This window comes from Enhydra lutris, unplaced genomic scaffold (genome assembly GCF_002288905.1).
Source record: "Enhydra lutris kenyoni isolate GAN:26980312 unplaced genomic scaffold, ASM228890v2 scaffoldscaffold19, whole genome shotgun sequence".
NCBI lineage: Eukaryota > Metazoa > Chordata > Mammalia > Carnivora > Mustelidae > Enhydra > Enhydra lutris.
The window spans coordinates 5,535,560-5,557,024 of NW_019154103.1; the positions used below are offsets into that span (position 1 = coordinate 5,535,560).

The following is a 21,465-nucleotide window of genomic DNA, read 5'->3' on the forward strand; positions in this document are numbered from 1 at the left end:
AAAGCAGTCTATAGACTCAACACAGTACCTGCCAAAAAGCAGGACTTTTTCCTATAAACATAAACAGCCTGATTCCAATTTACATGGAAAAGCAAAGGAACTAAAATATCTAAAACAGTTTAGAAAAATAGAAAACCAGAGACATGTTACCTGACTTTATAAATTATAGAGCCACTGTGACATGGTATAATGGAAGGGATAGACTGTGAATCGATGGGATAGAATAGAGAATAATAAATAAACTCACAACACATGGCCATTTACTCTGCAAATTAGTGCCAGAAAAGATGTTCAAGGCCATCAGTCATTAGTATGCAAATTAAAATCACAATGAGATAGCAACACATGCCTATTAGAATGGCTAAAATAAAAAAAAATACTAACAATATCAAGGGTAGACAAGGATGTAGAATAACTAAAGAACCCTCCTTCTATTGCTGGCTGTAATGCAAAATTGTATAGTCTCTGGAAAATGAATGCAATTTTTAAAATATTTTATTTATTTATTTGAGGTAGATGGAGTGAAAGAGAGCACATGCAGAGGTAGAGAGAAAAGCAGACTCCCTGACATGGGGCTTAATACCAGGACTGTGGGATCATGACCCAAGCCAAAGGCAGATGCTTAACTGAGCCACCCAGGTGCGGTGCAATTTCTTAGTAAGTTAAAGATGTGCTTACCGTATGAACTAAGAATTGCATTATGGGTATTTGCCTTAAAGCATCATGACAATTTAAAAAATAAGTGATAAAAACGGTACATTAAAATGTTAGTAATAAGGGCACCTGGGTGGCTCAGTGGGTTAAAGCCTCTGCCTTCGGCTCAGGTCATGATCCTGGGATCGAGCCCCGAGTTGGGCTCTCTGCTCGGCAGCGGGCCTGCTTCCCTTCCCCTCTCTCTGCCTGCCTCTCTGCCTACCTGTGATCTCTGTCTGTCAAATAAATAAATAAAATCTTAAAAAAAAATGTTAGTAATAGTTCATTTTAAGGTTTAAAGATGTCTTTTCCTACTGTAAACCGTTTTTATGAAATAATTTTCAGTAAATTTGGTTTAGAGTCTGCTTTCTGTGCTTTCTGGTTGCACTAGTGTTCTAAAAGAGAAAGTTTGCATTATGGTTAAAAATATATAACCATTATAGGGGCACCTGGGTCGTTCAGTTGGTTAAGCTTCTGACTCTTAATTTCGGCTCAGATCAGGATCTCAGGCTCCTGGGATCCAGCCCCATGTTGGGCTCCTTGCTCAGTGGGGAGTCTGATTAAAATTCTCTCCCTCTCCAAAGAATCTGTACTCAGAAAACTATGGAATACTCATGAAAGAAATTGAGGAATGCACAAAGAAATGGAAAAACGTTCCATGCTCATGGATTGGAAGAACAAATATTATAAAAATGTCTATGCTACTTAGAGCAGTCTACACATTTAATGCGATCCCTATCAAAATACTATCAACTTTTTTCAAAGAAATGGAACGAATAGTCCTAAAATGTATATGGAACTAGAAAAGACCCCAAATAGCCAAAGGAGTGTTGAAAAAGAAAACCAAAGCTGGCAGCATCACAATTCCAGACTTCAAGCTCTATTACAAAGCTGTCATCATCAAGACAGTATGGTACTGGCACAAAAACAGACACATAGATAATGGAACAGAATAGAGAACCCAGAAATGGACCCTCAACTCTATGGTCAACAAATCTTTGACAAAGCAGGAAAGAATGTCCAGTGGTAAAAAGACAGTCTCTTCAACAAATGGCGTTGGGAAGATTGGACAGCCACATGCAGAAGAATGAAATTGGACAATTTCCTTACACCAAACACAAAAATAGACTCAAAATGGATGAAAGACCTCAATGTGAGACAGGAATCCATCAAAATCCTAGAGGAAGGGGAGGAGTCAAGATGGCGGAGAAGTAACAGGCTGAGACTACTTCAGGTAGCAGGAGATCAGGTAGATAGCTTATCTAAAGATTGCAAACACCTACAGATCCAACGGGAGATCGAAGAGAAGAAGAACAGCAATTTTAGAAACAGAAAATCAACCACTTTCTGAAAGGTAGGACTGGTGGAGAAGTGAATCCAAAGCGACGGGAAGATAGACCGAGGTGGAAGGGGCCGGCTCCCGGCAAGCGGCGGAGCAACGGAGCACAAAATCAGGACTTTTAAAAGTCTGTTCGGCTGAGGGACATTGCTCCAGAGGCTTAACTGGGGTGAAGCCCACGCGGGGTCACTGTGGCCTCAGGTCCCGCAGGGTCACTGAAGGATCGGGGTTGTCTGAGTGTCGCAGAGCTTACAGGTATTAGAACGGGGAAGCCGGCTACAGAGACAGAGCTGAGGAGTGAGCTCACAGCTCGGGGTTACCTTCAACCGGTCGCAGGCACGGTCAGTTAGGAGCGCGGCCAGAGGCCAGGGTGACGGAAGTAATTGGGCGCTGTTCTCTGAGGGCGCACTGAGGAATGGGGCCCCGGGCTCTCGGCTCCTCCGGGCCGGAGACTGGGAGGCCGCCATTTTCATTCCCGTCCTCCGGAACTCTACGGAAAGCACTCAGGGAACAAAAGGTCCCCAAAGCAAACCCAAGCGGATTACTCAGCCCGGCCCCTGGTAAGGGCAGTGCAATTCCACCTGGGGCAAAGACACTTGAGAATCACTACAATAGGCCCCTCCCCCAGAAGATGACCAAGAAATCCAGCCAGGAGCAAGTTCACTTACCAGGGAGTGCAGTTTCAATGCCAAGGAGAGCAGCGGAATTCCAGAGGAGGAGAAAGCAAAGCCCGGAACTCATGGCTTTCTCCCCATGATTCTTTAGCCTTGCAGTTAATTTAATTTTTTTTTTTTTTCAATTTTTTTTTCTCCTAAATTTTTTTTAACTTTTACTCTTTTCTTTTTTAACATTTTTTAACTAGTTTATCTAATATATATATATATTTTCCTTTTTATATTTCTTATTTGTTTTCTTTTTTTAATTGTTTCTTTCTTTTTTTTTTTCTGAACCTCTTTTTATCCCCTTTCTCCCCCCCTCACGATTTGGGATCTCTTCTGATTTGGTTAAAGCATATTTTCCTGGGGTTGTTGACACCCTTTTAGTATTTTACTTGCCCCTTCATATACTCTTATCTGGACAAAATGACAAGGCGGAAAAATTCACCACAAAAAAAAGAACAAGAGGCAGTACCAAAAGCTAGGGACCTAATCAATACAGACATTGGTAATATGTCAGATCTAGAGTTCAGAATGACAATTCACAGGGTTCTAGCCGGGCTCAAAAAAGGTATGGAAGATATTAGAGAAACCCTCTCGGGAGATATAAAAACCCTTTCTGGAGAAATAAAAGAACTAAAATCTAACCAAGTTGAAATTAAAAAAGCTATTAATGAGGTGCAATTAAAAATGGAGGCTCTCACTGCTAGGATAAATGAGGTAGAAGAAAGAATTAGCAATATAGAAGACCAAATGACAGAGAATAAAGAAGCTGAGCAAAAGAGGGACAAACAGCTACTGGACCATGAGGGGAGAATTCGAGAGATAAGTGACACCATAAGACGAAACAACATTAGAATAATTGGGATTCCAGAAGAAGAAGAAAGAGAGGAGCAGAAGGTATATTGGAGAGAATTATTGGAGAGAATTTCCCCAATATGGCAAAAGTAACAAGCATCAAAATCCAGGAGGTTCAGAGAACCCCCCTCAAAATCAATAAGAATAGGTCCACACCCCGTCACCTAATAGTAAAATTTACAAGTCTTAGTGACAAAGAGAAAATCCTGAAAGCAGCCCGGGAAAAGAAGTCTGTAACATACAATGGTAAAAATATTAGATTGGCAGCAGACTTATCCACAGAGACCTGGCAGGCCAGAAAGAGCTGGCATGATATATTCAGAGCACGAAACGAGAAAAACATGCAGCAAGAATACTATATCGACCTAGGCTATCATTGAAAATCGAAGGAGAGATTAAAAGTTTCCAGGACAAACAAAAACTGAAAGAATTTGCAAACACCAAACCAGCTCTACAGGAAATATTGAAAGGGGTCCTCTAAGCAAAGAGAGAGCCTAAAAGTAGTAGATCAGCAAGGAACAGAGACAATATACAATAACAGTCACCTTACAGGCAATACAATGACACTAAATTCATATCTCTCAATAGTTACCCTGAATGTTAATGGGCTAAATGCCCCAATCAAAAGACACAGGGTATTGGAATGGATAAAAAAAACAAAACCCATCTATATGTTGCCTACAAGAAACTCATGTTAAACCCTAAGACACCTCCAGATTTAAAGTGAGGGGGTGGAAAAGAATTTACCATGCTAATGGACATCAGAAGAAAGCAGGAGTGGCAATCCTTATATCAGATTAGATTTTAAGCCAAAGACTATAATAAGAGATGAGGAAGGACACTATATCATACTCAAAGGATCTGTCCAACAAGAAGATCTAACAATTTTAAATATCTTTGGCCCTAACGTGGGAGCAGCCAACTATATAAACCAATTAATAACAAAATCAAAGAAACACATCAACAATAATACAATAATAGTAGGGGACTTTAGCACTCCCCTCACTGAAATGGACAGATCATCCAAGCAAAAGATCAATAAGGAAATCAAGGCCTTAAATGACACACTGGACCAGATGGACATCACAGATATATTCAGGACATTTCATCCCAAAGCAACAGAATACACATTCTTCTCTAGTGCACATGGAACATTCTCCAGAATAGATCACATCCTCGGTCCTAAATCAGGTCTCAACTGGTATCAAAAGATTGGGATCATTCCCTGCATATTTTCAGACCACAATGCTCTGAAGCTAGAACTCAATCACAAGAGGAAATTTGGAAAGAACCCAAATACATGGAGACTAAACAGCATCCTTCTAAAGAATGAATGGGTCAACCAGGAAATTAAAGAAGAATTGATGTTGGTTCAACATCTGCAAATCAATGTTATACAACACATAAATAAAAGAAAGAACAAGAACCATATGATACTCTCAGTAGATGCTGAAAAAGCATTTGACAAAGTACAGCATCCCTTCTTGATCAAAACTCTTCAAAGTGTAGGGATAGAGGGCACATATCTCAATATCATCAAAGCCATCTATGAAAAACCCACCGCAAATATCATTCTCAATGGAGAAGAACTGAAAGCTTTTCCGCTAAGGTCAGAAACACGGCAGGGATGTCCGTTATCACCACTGCTATTCAACATAGTACTAGAAGTCCTAGTCTCAGCAATCAGACAACAAAAGGAAATTAAAGGCATCCAAATCAGCAAAGAAGAAGTCAAACTATCACTCTTTGCAGATGATATACTATATGTGGAAAACCCAAAAGACTCCACTCCAAAACTGCTAGAACTTGTACAGGAATTCAGTAAAGTGTCAGGATATAAGATCAATACACAGAAATCAATTGCATTTCTCTACACCAACAACAAGACAGAAGAAAGAGAAATTAAGGAGTCAATCCCATTTACAATTGCACCCAAAACCATAAGATACCTAGGAATAAACCTAACCAAAGAGGTTAAGAATCTATACACAGAAAACTATAAAGTACTCATGAAAGAAATTGAGGAAGACACAAAGAAATGGAAAAATGTTCCATGCTCCTGGATTGGAAGAATAAATATTGTGAAAATGTCTATGCTACCTAAAGCAATCCACACATTTCATGCAATTCCTATCAAAGTACCATGCATTTTTTTCAAAGAAATGGAACAAATAATCCTAAAATTTATATGGAACCAGAAAAGACCTCGAATAGCCAAAGGAATATTGAAAAAGAAAGCGAAAGTTGGTGGCATCACAATTCTGGACTTCAAGCTCTGTTACAAAGCCGTCATCATCAAGACAGCATGGTACTGGCACAAAAACAGACACATAGATCAATGGAACAGAATAGAGAGCCCAGAAATGGACCCTCAACTCTATGGTCAACTAATCTTCGACAAAGCAGGAAAGAATGTCCAATGGAAAAAAGACAGCCTCTTCAATAAATGGTGTTGGGAAGATTGGACAGCCACATGCAGAAAAATGAAATTGGATCATTTCCTTACACCACACACGAAAATAGACTCAAAATGGATGAAGGACCTCAATGTGAGAAAGGAATCCATCAAAATCCTTGAGGAGAACACAGGCAGCAACCTCTTCGACCTCAGCCGCAGCAACATCTTCCTAGGAACATCGCCAAAGGCAAGGGAAGCAAGGGCAAAAATGAACTATTGGGATTTCATCAAGATCAAAAGCTTTTGCACAGCAAAGGAAACAGTTAACAAAACCAAAAGACAACTGACAGAATGGGAGAAGATATTTGCAAACGACATATCAGATAAAGGGCTAGTGTCCAAAATCTATAAAGAACTTAGCAAACTCAACACCCAAAGAACAAATAATCCAATCAAGAAATGGGTAGAAGACATGAACAGACATTTCTGCAAAGAAGACATCCAGATGGCCAACAGACACATGAAAAAGTGCTCCACATCACTCGGCATCAGGGAAATACAAATCAAAACCACAATGAGATATCACCTCACACCAGTCAGAATGGCTAAAATGAACAAGTCAGGAAATGACAGATGCTGGTGAGGATGTGGAGAAAGGGGAACCCTCCTACACTGTTGGTGGGAATGCAAGCCGGTGCAACCACTCTGGAAAACAGCATGGAGGTTCCTCAAAATGTTGAAAATAAAACTACCCTATGACCCAGCAATTGCACTACTGGGTATCTACCCTAAAGATACAAACGTAGTGATCCGAAGGGGCACGTGCACCCGAATGTTTATAGCAGCAATGTCTACAATAGCCAAACTATGGAAAGAACCTAGATGTCCATCAACAGACGAATGGATAAAGAAGATGTGGTATATATACACAATGGAATACTATGCAGCCATCAAAAGAAATGAAATCTTGCCATTTGCGACGACGTGGATGGAACTAGAGGGTATCATGCTTAGCGAAATAAGTCATTCGGAGAAAGACAACTATCATATGATCTCCCTGATATGAGGGAGAGGAGATGCAACATGGGGGGTTAAGGGGGTAGGAGAAGAGTAAATGAAACAAGATGGGAGTGGGAGGGAGACAAACCATAAGTGACTCTTAATCTCACAAAACAAACTGAGGGTTGATGGGGGGAGGGGGGTTGGGAGACGGGGGGTGGGGTTATGGACATTGGGGAGGGTATGTGCTATGGTGAGTGCTGTGAAGTGTGTAAACCTGGCGATTCACAGACCTGTGCCCCTGGGGATAAAAATATATGTTTATTAAAAAAAAAAAAATCCTAGAGGAGAACACAGGCAGCAACCTCTTGGACCTCAGCCGCAGCAACTTCTTCCTAGATGCATCACAAAAGGCAAGGGAAGCAAGGGCAAAAGTGAACTGATGGACCTCATCAAGATAAAAAGCTTTTGCACAGCAAAGGATACAGTCAACAAAACCAAAAGGCAGCAGACGGAATGGGAGAAGATACTTGCAAATGACATATCAGATAAAGGGCTAGTATCCAGAATCTATAAATCTATAAAGAACTTACCAAACTCAACATCGGAAAAACAAAGACTCCAATCGAGAAATGGGCAGAAGACATGAACAGACATTTCTGCAAAGAAGACATCCAAATGGCCAAGAGACACATGAAAAAGTGTTCAACATCACTTGACATCAGGGAAATACAAATCAAAACCACAGTGAGATAACACCTCACATCAGTCAGAATGGCTAAATTTAACAAGTCAGGAAATGACAGGTGTTGACAAGAATGCAGAGAAGCGGGGTGGGGGGTACTCCTGGGTGGCTTAGTGGGTTGAGCCTCTACCTTCGGCTCAGGTCATGCTCTTAGGGTCCTGGGATCGAGCCCCGTATCTCTGCTCGGCAGGGGACTGCTTCCCCCCAACCCCTCTGTCTGCCTCTCTGCCTATTTGTGATCTCTCTCTGTCAAAATAAATAAATAAAATCTTAAAAAAAAAAAAAAAGAATGCAGAGAAAGGGGAACCCTCCTATACTGTAGGTGGGAATACAGCCTGGTGTAGCCACTCTGGAAAACAGTATGGAGGTCCCTCAGAAAATTGAAAACAGCTACCCTATGACCCAGCAATTGCACTACTGGGTATTTACCCTAACAATACAAATGCAGTAATCTGAAGGGGCATGTGCACCCCAGTCTTTAAAGCAGCAGTGTCCACAATAGCCAAACTATGGAAAGCGCCTAGATGTCCATCAGCAGATGAATGGATAAAGAAGAGGTAGTATATATATAAAGTGGAATATTATGCAGCCATCAAAAAAATGAAATCTTGCCATTTGCAATGACCTGGATGAAACTAGAGGATATTACGCTAAATGAAATAGGTCAGTCAGAGAAAGGTAATTACCATATCATCTCACTGATATGAGGAATTTGAGAAACAAGACAGAGGATCATAGGGGAAGGGAGGGAAAAATGAAACAAGATGAAACCAGAGAGGGAGACAAACCAGAAGAGACTCTTAATCTCAGGAAACAAACTGAGAGTTCTTGGAGTGGAGGGGTTGGGAGGGATGGGGTGGCTGGGTGATGGGGAGGGTATGTGCTAAATGGTGAGTGCTGTGAATTGTGTAAGACTGATGAATCACAGACCTAATATCCCTGAAACAAATAATAAATTACATGTTAATTTTTAAAAAGTGAAAAGAAAAAAACAAAATTCCCTCTCTGCCCCTTCCCTCTCTCTTTCTCAAATAAATAAATTTTAAAATATGTAAGCATTATAGAAAATTTAGAATATTAGTGGGGGGAACCCTGCATATATTTGTAATCCTTCTGCCTGTGCAGCCACTTTGTGGTTCTATCATGTTTTTTTCCTGTATATGGCTTATTACAGAATTGCAATGATTCCATATGTATTTTTTATATATGATTTGTATTTCTGGCTCTATACAATTTTGATGATTGCTCTGATTTTATACTTCTCCCATTTTAAGCAAAACATTTTTGTGTATGTCAGGCATCATTATAGGGTTCCAAATTCTTCATTAGAGTCACTGTAGACATCTTTATGTCTCAATTCTGTTGACTTTATCCTGGCAGGACACTTTCGAACCCAAACAGAGATATATTTGCTTGGCTATTTAATTTTCCTTTATTTTTCTTTTCTGAGTGTGTTTCCTTCTTCCCATGTCAGGGAAACAGAATGAACTCTCTGTGGCTTTATGCTGCTGATAGTAATAGCTGTCCTTTATATTTCCAATCAGAAGGTAACTTTCTAATTTCTCATTTTAGAGGAAGAGTAAAACATGCCCTTTTATTTTACTTTTTTTCATTTGCAGAGGCAGATATCCACCTAATTTCATGTATTATTGTTAGCTTTTCGTCTAAAGATTGATTTATTTATTTTAGAGGGAGATAGAGAGGGAGGGAGTGAGTGTGTGAGTAGGAAGGGCAAAGGGAAAAGGAAAGAGAATATTCAGCAGACCTTGTGTTGAGCACAGAGCTGGAGGTGGGGCCCAATCTCATGACCCTGAGCTGAAATCAAGAGTCAGATTCTTAATTGTGCCACCCAGGTGCCCCTATTATTGCTTAGCCTTTTTTTTTTTTTAAGATTTTATTTATTTATTTGGCAGAGAAAGACACAGAAAGGGAACAGAAGCAGCGGGAGAGGGAGAAGCAGACTCCCCACTGAGTATGGAGCCCGATGTGGGGCTTGATCCTAGCACCCTGGGATAATGACCAGAGCTGAAGGCAGGGGCTTAACAACTGAGCCACCCAGGCGCCCCTGATCCTTAGCTTTTAAAACTATCTTAAATGGGCTCATTTCTGACAGGTATACATGTTATCATGTTAAACTTTTTAAAAATAAACGTAACTTATTTTGTGAACACCAGAACTGCATTGCCTTCAGAGCTTTTTTTACATGTACAGATCATCATACACTATTATTAGAGAGTTGTTTCTCTGAAAATGTGAAAGGTCCACTTAGCAAAAATCTTTATGACTGCCAGCAGAGGGAGAGAAGAATCTGTTTTAGAGATATCCCAATAGTGTTCTAGGAGTATTCCAAGCATTTTACATTCACAAACAGTTTTCTCTGTTACTCTTAATATTTCTGAGCTTTGGGGGAAAATAATTTCAAGTGAAGAGAGTAACAGTGAAATATAAGAATATGTTCTAGCCAAGGTATTAGAGGACAAAGTATCTCGATTAGTTCCTGTGGTAACAACATGAGACTGAATTAGGACAGGGAGCTGCTCTTGACACTAAAGTGGAGAATAAGAGAGTGATGGTGCCATGTGAAGTGAAAGAAATGTTTGAATAACTGTCATTATCTCATGTACTTTCCACAAAAACTTTTGGACTAGATACTATATTTCCTTTTTTCATAAGCAGGGGAATTGAGCCCCAGAACAATGAAGTTTCTTGCCAAAAGTTACATGTCAGTTACAAGTGAATTTGGGAATTTAACTCTATTATTTCACTCCAAATCCTCTGATTTTTGTTTTCCTACATTATACTACTATATTGATCTTAGGGTTGCAAAAATAGTATAATACAGTTTTAAAAGATAGGTAGAAATTTAAAATGGCAAAATCATTTGATATTCAGCCAATGAGTAGATTTTGTTAGAAAGCCTAAAATTGAGATTCAGAGCAAGACTATGCATTGGAAAAATCCCTTTTATGTTAGCACTTGAAGGCTACAGAAAAACTGAAACCAAAAGAACCGATTTAACTATATTGAGAGGAGAATCTAAGCACAGTTCCTCATCTGTTATAATAGGAACTCAACAGGTAGTTTTTAAAGACTAAATTGAGAAATAGTCAATTTTTAGGGAAAAATACTGGTTTATAAAACCAATTTCTATATGGAAGTAACTGCCAGAAATAATTAAAAGTTGTTCTCCCTCTGCCTGCCATTCCTCTGCTCGTTTTCACATGTACGCGTGCTCTCGCTCTCTCTCTCTCGCTTTCTCTCTGACAAATGAATGAATAAAATCTAAAAAAAGTAAAAAAAAAAAAAAAAAAAAACCTTTGAAATTTAATAACACTAAACGTGTAAGAACATTTTTAAAGTTTTTAAAAAATCTGGGGTGTCTGAGTGACTCAGTCAGTTAAGCATCCGCCTTTGCCTCAGGTCATGATCCCTAGATCCTAGGATCAAGCCCTGAGTTGGGTTCTGCTTGTTGGGAAGTCTGCTCTCTCTCCCTCTGCTTGCTGCTCCACCTGCTTGTGCTCTGTCAAATAAATAACATCTTCAAAAAATAAATAAAGAAAAAGGAAAGTTTTAAAATCTGACAACTCAGTTCCTTATCTTCACAAGTTATTTCTGAGGATGATTATTTAGGATTCTTTTGTTTTTTTTAAGATTTTATTTATTTATTTGGCAGATCACAAGCAGGCAGAGAGGCAGGCAGAGAGAGGAGGAAGCAGGCTTCCTGCTGAGCAGAGAGCCTGATGCAGGGCTCCATCCCAGGACCCTGAGACCATGACCTGAGCCGAAGGCAGAGGCTTAACCCACTGAGCCACCCAGGCACCCCAATTACTTAGGATTCTTATTGAAGATAATAGAATCTAAGATACGTTGAGTTATATTTTAGAACTGCTAACAGGTAACTCAAGGGAGTAGGATTTATATGTTTATGTGTGCAGTCAGTGAGATCGAAAACTTTGAAATTTTTAATATCAAGTTGTCTTGTGTCTTAATGTCTCTAAAAATTATTATTAATAGCTGTGTACGATCGAATGCGAGCAGATCAGAAGAAATTTGGTAAAGCATCATGGGCAGCAGCTGCAGAACGTATGGAAAAACTCCAATACGCGGTTTCTAAGGAGACTCTGCAGATGATGAGAGCAAAGGAGATCTGTTTGGAACAGAGGAAACATGCACTAAAAGAAGAGGTAAAAAAAAAAAAAAAAAAAACATCAAAAATACACATAAAATTTAAAAAGGTTTGTGATTTGTTTTTTATCTTTGTACAAGAGTGGCGTTTTTCTGACACTGCAGGCAGTTGTTAATTTTGCATTGTCTCCATGAGATGATAACAGGAGTTACCCTCCTAATAAAGGAGTTAGACGTATGAAGTACTCTAACAGCATCACAGTGTGGTTATAGGCTGCAGTGCACTATTAAAACAAAAAGGAGGTTGACATTAGAATTTTCTTGTTGTTTTTAAATTTTTTTGTACTGTAAGGTTCAGTGCTTTATTAAGAAAATTTCAGTGCCCAGAGAAATATAGAAAAATTTTAAGGCAGTAGAATTTTGTTAGAATTGATTATATTATATTCAAACCATTACCTTTTGGAGCTTCCCATTTTATTCCTGCTGGAACAAAAAACAAGAGAGGTCTGCAACAGAGGTCCAGTTTTCTTGACTACACTCATTAAAACCTCTTCATGAATACCCTTGCAGAAAGGAATAGTTTTAGAAGTCCTTGAGGAGATTGCTGATGAACATATTTAAAATGTATCTAAAATGATTTTTAAAAAATTAACCACTTTTGGGGTGTCTGGATAGCTCAGTGAGTTGAGCATCAAGCTCTTGATTTTGACTGGTGGTCTCATGGTTATGGGATCGAGCCCCACATTGAGTTCAGCATAAAGTCTGCATGGGATTCTCCCTCTCCCTCCCCCCACTGTGTGTCTCTCTCTCTCTCAAATAAATAAAATCTTAAAAAAAAAAAAAAAACCTAATCACTTTTTTTCATGGTCATCCTGTTCATCAGTGGTTTTAGTATTCTTACTCATACTGTCCAGTGCAACACGGAATATACCATTGATGCCCAGCTCTTGGTGAAAATATTAAAACCATTAGATGTATACTAGTTTTCATTACCTCCTGGCCATTATTTTTAAATGCTATTAAACATGTTATGTTTTATTATTAAATTGGGCCAGAACAGATTGCTTTTTATGAAAGAGTACTCAAATATCTACATTGGTCTTTTGCTGATCGTTTTCTAAGTATGGGAAGCAACAAATCTCCATCTTGTTCAAGGGTCAACTGTAGTTTTAAAAGTGACTGAAGATTAAAGCTGGTGTTAAGGATGAACCTAAGAGGGTGTTCTATATTGTATATAGTATGTAGTAAGACTTTATGGTTTAGGCATGACTATTCAGTTTGTGCCTTTTGTACCAAGAATTAAAACATATTTCAGGGTGCCTGGGTGGCTCAGTCAGTTGGGCATCTGCCTTTGGCTTGGGTCATATTCCCAGGGTCCTAGGATCGAGTCCGGCATCGGGCTCCCTGCCTGGCAGGAAGCCTGCTTCTCATCTCCCCTTGCTCCTGCTCTCTCTATCCAAAAAAAAATTTTTTTCAGACATGAAAAATATTTTAATCATTATATAAATTTTGAATTATTTCCCATTTTTTTCACTTGAGATAATTGATAATTTATTGTATTATAAGGGAATTCATTGCCTTATTTTATTAAGGCAGTTTTGAAACAGTATTAAGTCATTTTCTTTGGCTAATACAGTATGCGTGAAGTATTTCTAAAACCAAACCACTTCATTTCCTCTTACTAGATCTTCTTAAATCTTCCTTTCTGTTAAAGCCAGTTCTTCAAGATACTCCAGGCTCAAAACTTCAAATACAAAAAATTTGTATCTTTTTGCCTTTTGGAATTCTCCCCAACTCAAATGTCCCTCCTCAGTTATTTATGCAACAAACATTTATTAAGTGGAGTGTTTTTTATTTTGGGGGGTTTTTTTTGGCCAACAATTTTAATGGGGATAAAGACATGATTAATACCCCTTGTCTCCCCATCTTCCCCCAACACTTTTTAAAGCCTAAATAAGAGTAGCTATAATGTTTAGAGTTCTTTGTGGTGGGGCAAGACAGGTACAGTGTGGAAATAAGCTGTGAGATAAGCAGGTTTCATTATATATAAAGTGGACCATTGCAGGAGCACTCAGCTGTGACCAGAGGGTCCTAGGTGAAGAGAACTGTATGTTCCAGGAGCCATAGGGAGCAGGGAGGAAAAGTCAGCCTTGTTATCTGGACCAGGAGTCATGAGAGATAAGTTGAAAAATTAATCAAAATTTGGGGCTGTCCTTCTACCTCCTACCAAGCAGTTTGAATTTCACCCTAAAAGCAGTATGGAGTCACTATAATGTTTTCATCAAGGAGCAGTACAACCACATTTATTTTTATGAAATAATGACTCTGACCAGTTCATAGAGAATTGACTGGAGAGTCATTCTTAAATCTAGTCAGTTTCCTCACATGCTTTTCTAATTGTTTCATTGCTGATAGTAGAAAGCAAGACATTTCTCAAAAATGACTGTAAATACCAGGAATATAGACCTTCACTCAGTAACAAAAGAGGTTTAAATTGAAGGCAGTAGGGAGTTGGGGAAAGTTTAATCTGTATTTATGTTTTGGAAATCTGAAATTGCTCCTTTAAAACCTACTCGGGTTTGCACAGCATTCCTGGGTAGTTAAGAACTGAGTAAAGGCAAGCTGGTGATGGTCAGATCCAGACTGCACACGCCCGGGCTCCATGCATGGGTTGTGCCTTTGTTCAAATAGTACTGCAGTCATCTTGAAACAGCTGGTTAGAGGAGGCAAGAAATGTGGCTTTTTATTGGACAAAGGAGAATGAACTGGTGAGGCATCTGACTTTGTATTATTTTTAAAAAGCAGTTATACCTCAGAAAGATTGGAATAAAATAATTTGATTGACTAGATTTATTGTACACTTCCCTTTTATCCACGGTTTTGCTTTCCACAGTCAACCATAGTCCTGAAGTAAATGATCCTCCTTCTGATACATTTGCCAGAAGATCAGTAGTAGCCAATGCTGCATCACAATGCCTCCATTTGCCTCACAGTTGAATGGTGAAGAGTGAGCACAGTACAAGAAGATATTTTGAGATAGAGACCACATTCACATAACTTTTATTACAATATACTGCTGTAATTGTTTTATTTTATTGCTATTAATCTCATACTGTGCTCATTTGTAAATTATACTTCATCGTAGGTGTGTATGTATAGGAGAAACAGTATATATACGTTTCAGTACTATCTGTGGTGGTGGGCATCCACTGGGGGTCTTGGAATGTAGCCCGTATTGTACTTTGTAGACCAGAGTGGTTTTTTAAAACCGCATTAAGACATGACTTGTGTACACCTGAAACTAATGTAACATTGCCAACTATACTTAAGTTAAAAAAAAAATTTCACTATACAATTAAAAAAATTCACTAAACCAAGCTTCAATTAAAATATCATACTGTTCACTCATTTAAAGTATATAGGTTCAGGGCGCCTGGGTGGCTCAGTGGGTTAAGCCACTGCCTTCGGCTCAGGTCATGATCTCAGGGTCCTGGGATCGAGTCCCGCATCGGGCTCTCTGCTCAGCAGGGAGCCTGCTTCCCTCTCTCTCTCTCTCTCTCTCTCTCTCTCTGCCTGCCTCTCTACTTGTGATCTCTCTCTGTCAAATAAATAAATAAAATCTTTAAAAAATAAATAAATAAATAAAATAAAGTATATAGGTTCAGTGCTGTTCAGTATACTAACAGAATTATGCGTGTCGCCACAAGCAACTTTAGAACATTTTCATCACCCTGGAAATAAACCTTACCCCATAACAGTGATTCCCCATCTCCTCTCTAAACTTTCCTACATGACCATTAATCTTTCTATAAATCTGCTATATTTCATATAAACGGAAATATTTCATATAAATGGAATCATAAAATATGTGGGTTTTTTTTTTTTTTAACATTTATACTCAGCACAGTGCTTTCACAGTTCATCCCTGCTGTAGCATGCATGAGTGTTTAGGTTAGTTTTTTTGTAGAATGATACTGTATTCTATGATTAATACCACATTTTGTGCATCCTCCGTCAGTTGATGAACATTTGGGCTCTTTCTACTTTGGGAGGTATAATGCACAGTGCTCCTGTAAACATTCATGCCCAGGGTTTTCATTTATCCTGGTATATATATATAAGAGCCAAACTGCTGTTTAACTTTTTGAGGAACTACCAGATTGTTTTCCTGAGCAGCTGTACATTTACATTCCCACAAGCTGTGTACAGCAGTTAAAATTTCTCCACTTCGTTCATCTCATCATTAATACTTAAAATTTGTCTCTTTTAAATTATAGCATGCTGGTAAGTTTGAAGTGATTATCTCTTTGGGGTTTTTGATTTGCATTTCCTTCATGGTATTAAGTATCTTTCCTTGTGCTTAGGCCTCTTCTTTGGAGAAAAGTATACTCAGATCTTTTACCGTAACATTTTAAAATTGGATGGGGTTTTTTTGTTTTTTTTTTTTTTTTTTTTATTTACTAAGTTGAAAGAGTTCTTTATAAATACTAGATAGAAGTCTTGCGTGGGATACATGCTTTGAAAATATTTGCTGCCGTTCTGTGGATAGACCATATTGGTTTTTAGAACACTGGCTATATCTGAGAGTAGTGTACTGTAGTCTGTAGGGGAAAACAAATTGCCTCCTCTTTTTCACTATGTGAAGATTTTTTTAGTCCTTATTGACATTTTAAAAGTGCATATGCTTATCAACTCTTGTTTAAAAAACAGTATGAGGTAACTTATAATTATGGCTATAATTAGTTCTAGAAAGAAGTCTTTTGTTAATGATTTAAATTGTGATTTTACCCTTAGGTTTCATTTGCTACTAGTGTTAAAGGTAAAATTGTAACTTGTCACGTCCTAGAACTTTTTCACACTATATTCGGCATCTCTTGGCAAGGATTTCAGTCCCACTTGTATTCCCACTTGTGTTCCTGATTAGCTTTCTCCCTTATATGACTAACTATCTGAATTTCAAGTTCCAGAAGTTTTAGAACTTAAAATCCTAGCATTCTTGTTAGGTTTTTGTTTTTAAATCCTAGCATTTTATTGCCTGTGGAATAGAATAGCATTTTTGTCTTCCTCACATGTACTAGCTTTGTTGTTCTAGCCAGCTGACACTGAGTTACAGGGTACCTAAAAGAACTGCTTGAGGGTAAGAATTCTGATTATTTGCTAATGTAAGAACATTGTTCTTACTGGAGTTGGTCTAGGGTGGTAGAAGAAGGGCTGGGCTAAAATCGGCCCCAAGAGTATGGGATGATAATCTGTGGGGTCATTTTACCTGGGACCACCCCATTACCTTAATAGTTTGCTTCTTAATGTTGTGGACTGTGTTTGAATTCTTCAAGGGTTTGGTAAACCTGTCAGTCATTCTTACCAGGTTAATGCTTGAGTGTATATAATGTACGTATTGTGTTTTATTACATATCTGTGATGTACTGTACCAGTTTATTAGCATTAATTTAAGGTGACCACATTACTCATGAGAAACAGAGCAAATATGCATTATTAAGCCCATCCCAAACAAATGATTTCCCAGTGAAGGCTTTAGAATACAGTACTACTCTGTGATTTAAATTATGGGAAAACTTTGTTCTTTAAAAAAATGTCAGTATGTTATGTCTTGGGGTTGTTTTTTTTTTAAATAGAAAACTTCTTTCTCATGTGATAATATAAAATACTTTAAAATTTTAAATATTTAGTAATATTTGCCATGAGTGTAGTGATGAACTTGAAACACAACTTTCAGATGAACTCTGACAAATTTCACCTACCTAAGCAAAATTCTCTTTGTCCTTTAAATATTTTAACTTCTGTGGGGCACTTGGGTGGCACAGTCGGTTAAATGTCTGACTCTTGGTTTCAGCTTAGGTCGTGATTTCAGGGTCATGAAATTGAGCCCTCCATGGGGCTCCATACTCAGTGCAGAGTCTGCCTGCTTAAGATTCTTTCTCCCTTTCCTTCTGCCCCTCCCAAACTACACACACACGAACGCATGCACTCTCTTTCTCAAGTAAATAAAGCTTTAAAAAAAAATTCTTTAAATTTCTTTAAGAGTATGTACCATTCCTTTTAATATGTTTCCTTCTTAAATGTTCCTGGGTCTTTTACCCTTTTTAGGTCACAGACTCCTGCCCCATTGAGAATTTGAAAGGTAGGAGCCCTGTACTAAGATAAACATGTACACACAGCTCTGCACACAAATTTTGTAGGTTCTCACATCATTTATACCTGAACCGCTGATCCCAGATTGCCACTGGTGTTGAAATTTTCCCATCAAACTCCTGAAAATATCAGTGTCTTTTTGACTCAATACCTTTGAAAGAACCCAGGGTAAGCTTAACTAGTTATAGCTCCTTCACTCCATTCTTTGAATAGTATACTCCCTCCCCTCCAATCCATATTCAAAAATAATAGCACAGTCTGGTTCTGCAAGTACAGTTGGGCTTTCAGATCTGTATTATTTACAGATTATGTCATATATTTTAAAACATTAAACAAGATGAGAATATGTAAAATCACACATGGTTAGAGTAGCATATATTTTAGAAGTGTTATTAAAATAAGGATTATTAATGGAGTAAGAGGATTTTGTTTTTGGTTATTAATTGAAATAGGAGATACCAAATTAAGATGCTAGAATGAAACAAATCAGAAAATATAATCACGTCTCATTTAATGTTTGCTCTTATATTCTGATTAACCATGTTCTCTGGTTAACTGAGAATTAACCAGGTAACTCTTTGGATGACAGTCCTTCTTGAAGGTTCTAAAAATATATCAGTGTCCTTTTTTGTCTTGGCAGAGAATTTTAACCATTACCCATCCTTTTTTTTTTTTTTTTTTTTTTTTTTTTTAAAGTACTCTCCATACCTAGCATGTAGCCCAACTTTGGGCTTGAACTCACGACCCGTGAACTGAGATCAAGAGTCAGACGTTTAACCAGTCGATTCGCCCAGGCACTCCCCACCTTTTTTTATTTTTTTATTTTATTTTATTTTTTTTTTAAGATTTTATTTATTTATTTGACAGAGAGATCACAAGCAGGCAGAGAGGCAGGCAGAGAGAGAGGAGGAAGCAGGCTCCCCTAGACAGCAGAGAGCCCGATGCGGGGCTCGATCCCAGGACCCTGAGATCATGACCTGAGCCGAAGGCAGCGGCTTAACCCACTGAGCCACCCAGGCGCCCCTCCCCACCTTTTTTTAAAAACTTTCATTCCTTGAGGTCATCTTTATGAACGTACATAAATAGCTAGAATATTGAGCTGAATATATAACAATTTTTTAAAAGATTTTATTTATTTATTTGATAGGCAGAGAAGGCAGGCAGAGAGAGAGGAGGAAGCAGGCTCCCTGCTGAGCAGAGATCCCAATGTGGGGCTTGAACCCACGATCCTGGGATCATGACCTGAGCTGAAGACAGAGGCTTTAACCCACTGAGCCACCCAGGCACCCCATGAATATATAACAATCTTGAGGCTACTTCCTTACAATCCATACTTTTGTCTTTCTCCTTTTTTTTTTAATTTTTGATTTTTGCATTTATTTGTCTGAGAAAGAGAGAGAGCACAAGCAGTGTGGGAGGCAGGCAGAGACAAGAGGAGAAGGAGGCTTCCCATTGAGCAAGGAGTCTGATGCCGCACTCCATCCCAGGACCCTGGAATCATGATCTGAGCCAAAAGCAGCCACTTAACTGACTGAGCCACCCAGGTGTCCCTTCTTGTCTTTCTCCTGAAAGCATATAGTTAAAGTATGATTAAGGTTATATTACCCCATGTCAGTTTTACATAAGTCATCAAGTATATATTGAACATTTATAGTATACCCTAGGGGACATAAGCTTAGGCTCTAGATGGTGCTATTCAATAGAAGTTCCTACAACAATGGAAATGTTTTATATTTGCACTTTCTTGTAGTATACCTACTAACCAGGTATCTGTTGAGCTCTTAATGTGATTTATGTGACAGGAGGAACAGAATTTTAATTTAATCTGTAAAAAATAGCCATGTGCAGCTTATGGCTACTATATTCGAAAGAATAATGTAGATCCTGATTCTGCATTATGTAACCTTGGGTAAATTAGATAACCTCTCTATAAAATATGATTAGTGTATACCTTTTAGGAAAGTTATGTTTCCATTGGTTAATGTATATAAAGCATTTAGCATAATGCCTGGCGTGCAGAGTAAGCGCAATAAATACTAGACATTATTAGCCAAGTATCAAGGAAGGGAATACAAAGACGGGAAAATTTAATTCCCATGCATAAGACAGTTGCATCTCAAATGGGCCTTGCCAAAAGTTTCAACATAAGGAGCTTTGATGTGGTAGACACAGTCTGAACAGAGGGCAGCTGGGGTGCTTGTCCAGGCAGACAGGCTGCTCTTTTATTTTTAGTTTATTAACAAAGTCTATTCTACTAGAGGGTGTTATGGTAAGTGAAATAAGTCAATCAGAGACAATTATCCTATGATCTCACTGATACGAGGAATTTGAGAAACAAGACAGAGGATTATAGGGGAAAGGAGGGAAAAATGAAACAAAACGAAACCAGAGGGGCACCTGGGTGGCTCAGTGGGTTAAGCCTCTGCCTTCGGCTCAGGTCATGATCCCAGGGTCCTGGGATCGAGCCCCGCATCGGGCTCTCTGCTCAGCCGGGAGCCTGCTACCCCCTCTCTCTCTGCCTGCCTCTCTGCCTACTTGTGATCTCTGTCTGTCAAATAAATAAATAAAATATAAAAAAAAAAATGAAACCAGAGAGGGAGACAAACCATAAGAGACTGTTAATCTCAGGAAACAAACTGAAGGTTGCTGGATGGGAGAGGGGGTGGGAAGGATGGGGTAACTGGGTGATGGACATCGGAGAGGTTATGTGCTGTGGTGAGTGCTGTGAATTGTGTAAGACTGATGAATCACAGACCTATATCCCTGAAACAAATAATAAATTATATATTAATAAAAAAATGTTTAAAGTCTGTTCCATATCTGCATGCTAGAAATTTCAGAGTCTCCTAAGCACAAAAAGCTAGGATCCACTCTAAAAGTTTTAATTTATATTACTTATCAAATTCTGTTTTAGCCATCTAAATATATTTTGATATTGGTTACAAAAAAGTAAATAGAAAGTTTTAAATATTTTAGGCCTATATTTAGTGCTTTATGTATTATCTCATTTAACTTTAAAGCATAACCCTTTATACTCTAAGCCCGTAAGCCACTATCTGAAACCCCTGAGGCCAAATCTATTTTATTTATTTATTTATTTATTTATTTAAAAGATTTTTATATATTTGAGAGAGACATAGTGGTAGAGCATGAGTGGGGCAGGGGTTAGGGAGAAGTAGGCTTTCTGAATGTTGGCAGGATCCTGGGATCATGACCTGAGCCAAAGGCAGATGTTTAACCAACTGAACCACGCAGGTGCCCCCAGATCTGTTTTAGAATTCTAGCTTTTTCAGATTTTAGACAGTTAAGTTAGGATATATAACTTTCAGACAAATGTTAATATTCCAATTATGAAACATTCTTATATTAAATGGAATAAATAGGGATTCACATCAGGTCAGATCGTATCTTCTTCCTACAAATGGATTGTGAGATTAGGTTTTGACATTAAAGAAATTATGGCTAGTTTCAGTTTTTTAAGATCTGAAATGTGGAATTCCAG

The 21,465-nt window shown here is 38.4% G+C and overlaps 1 protein-coding gene across 1 annotated transcript in view; it reads left to right on the top strand.

Moving 5' to 3' along the window:
• Positions 1-21,465, top strand: part of LOC111148362 (junction mediating and regulatory protein, p53 cofactor) — a 111,338-nt gene that overhangs the window by 59,011 nt on the left and 30,862 nt on the right. Inside the window, exon 4 of the mRNA XM_022504860.1 lies at positions 11,703-11,872. Coding sequence (XP_022360568.1) covers positions 11,703-11,872 — 170 coding nt within the window. The remainder of the gene's footprint in view (positions 1-11,702; positions 11,873-21,465) is intronic.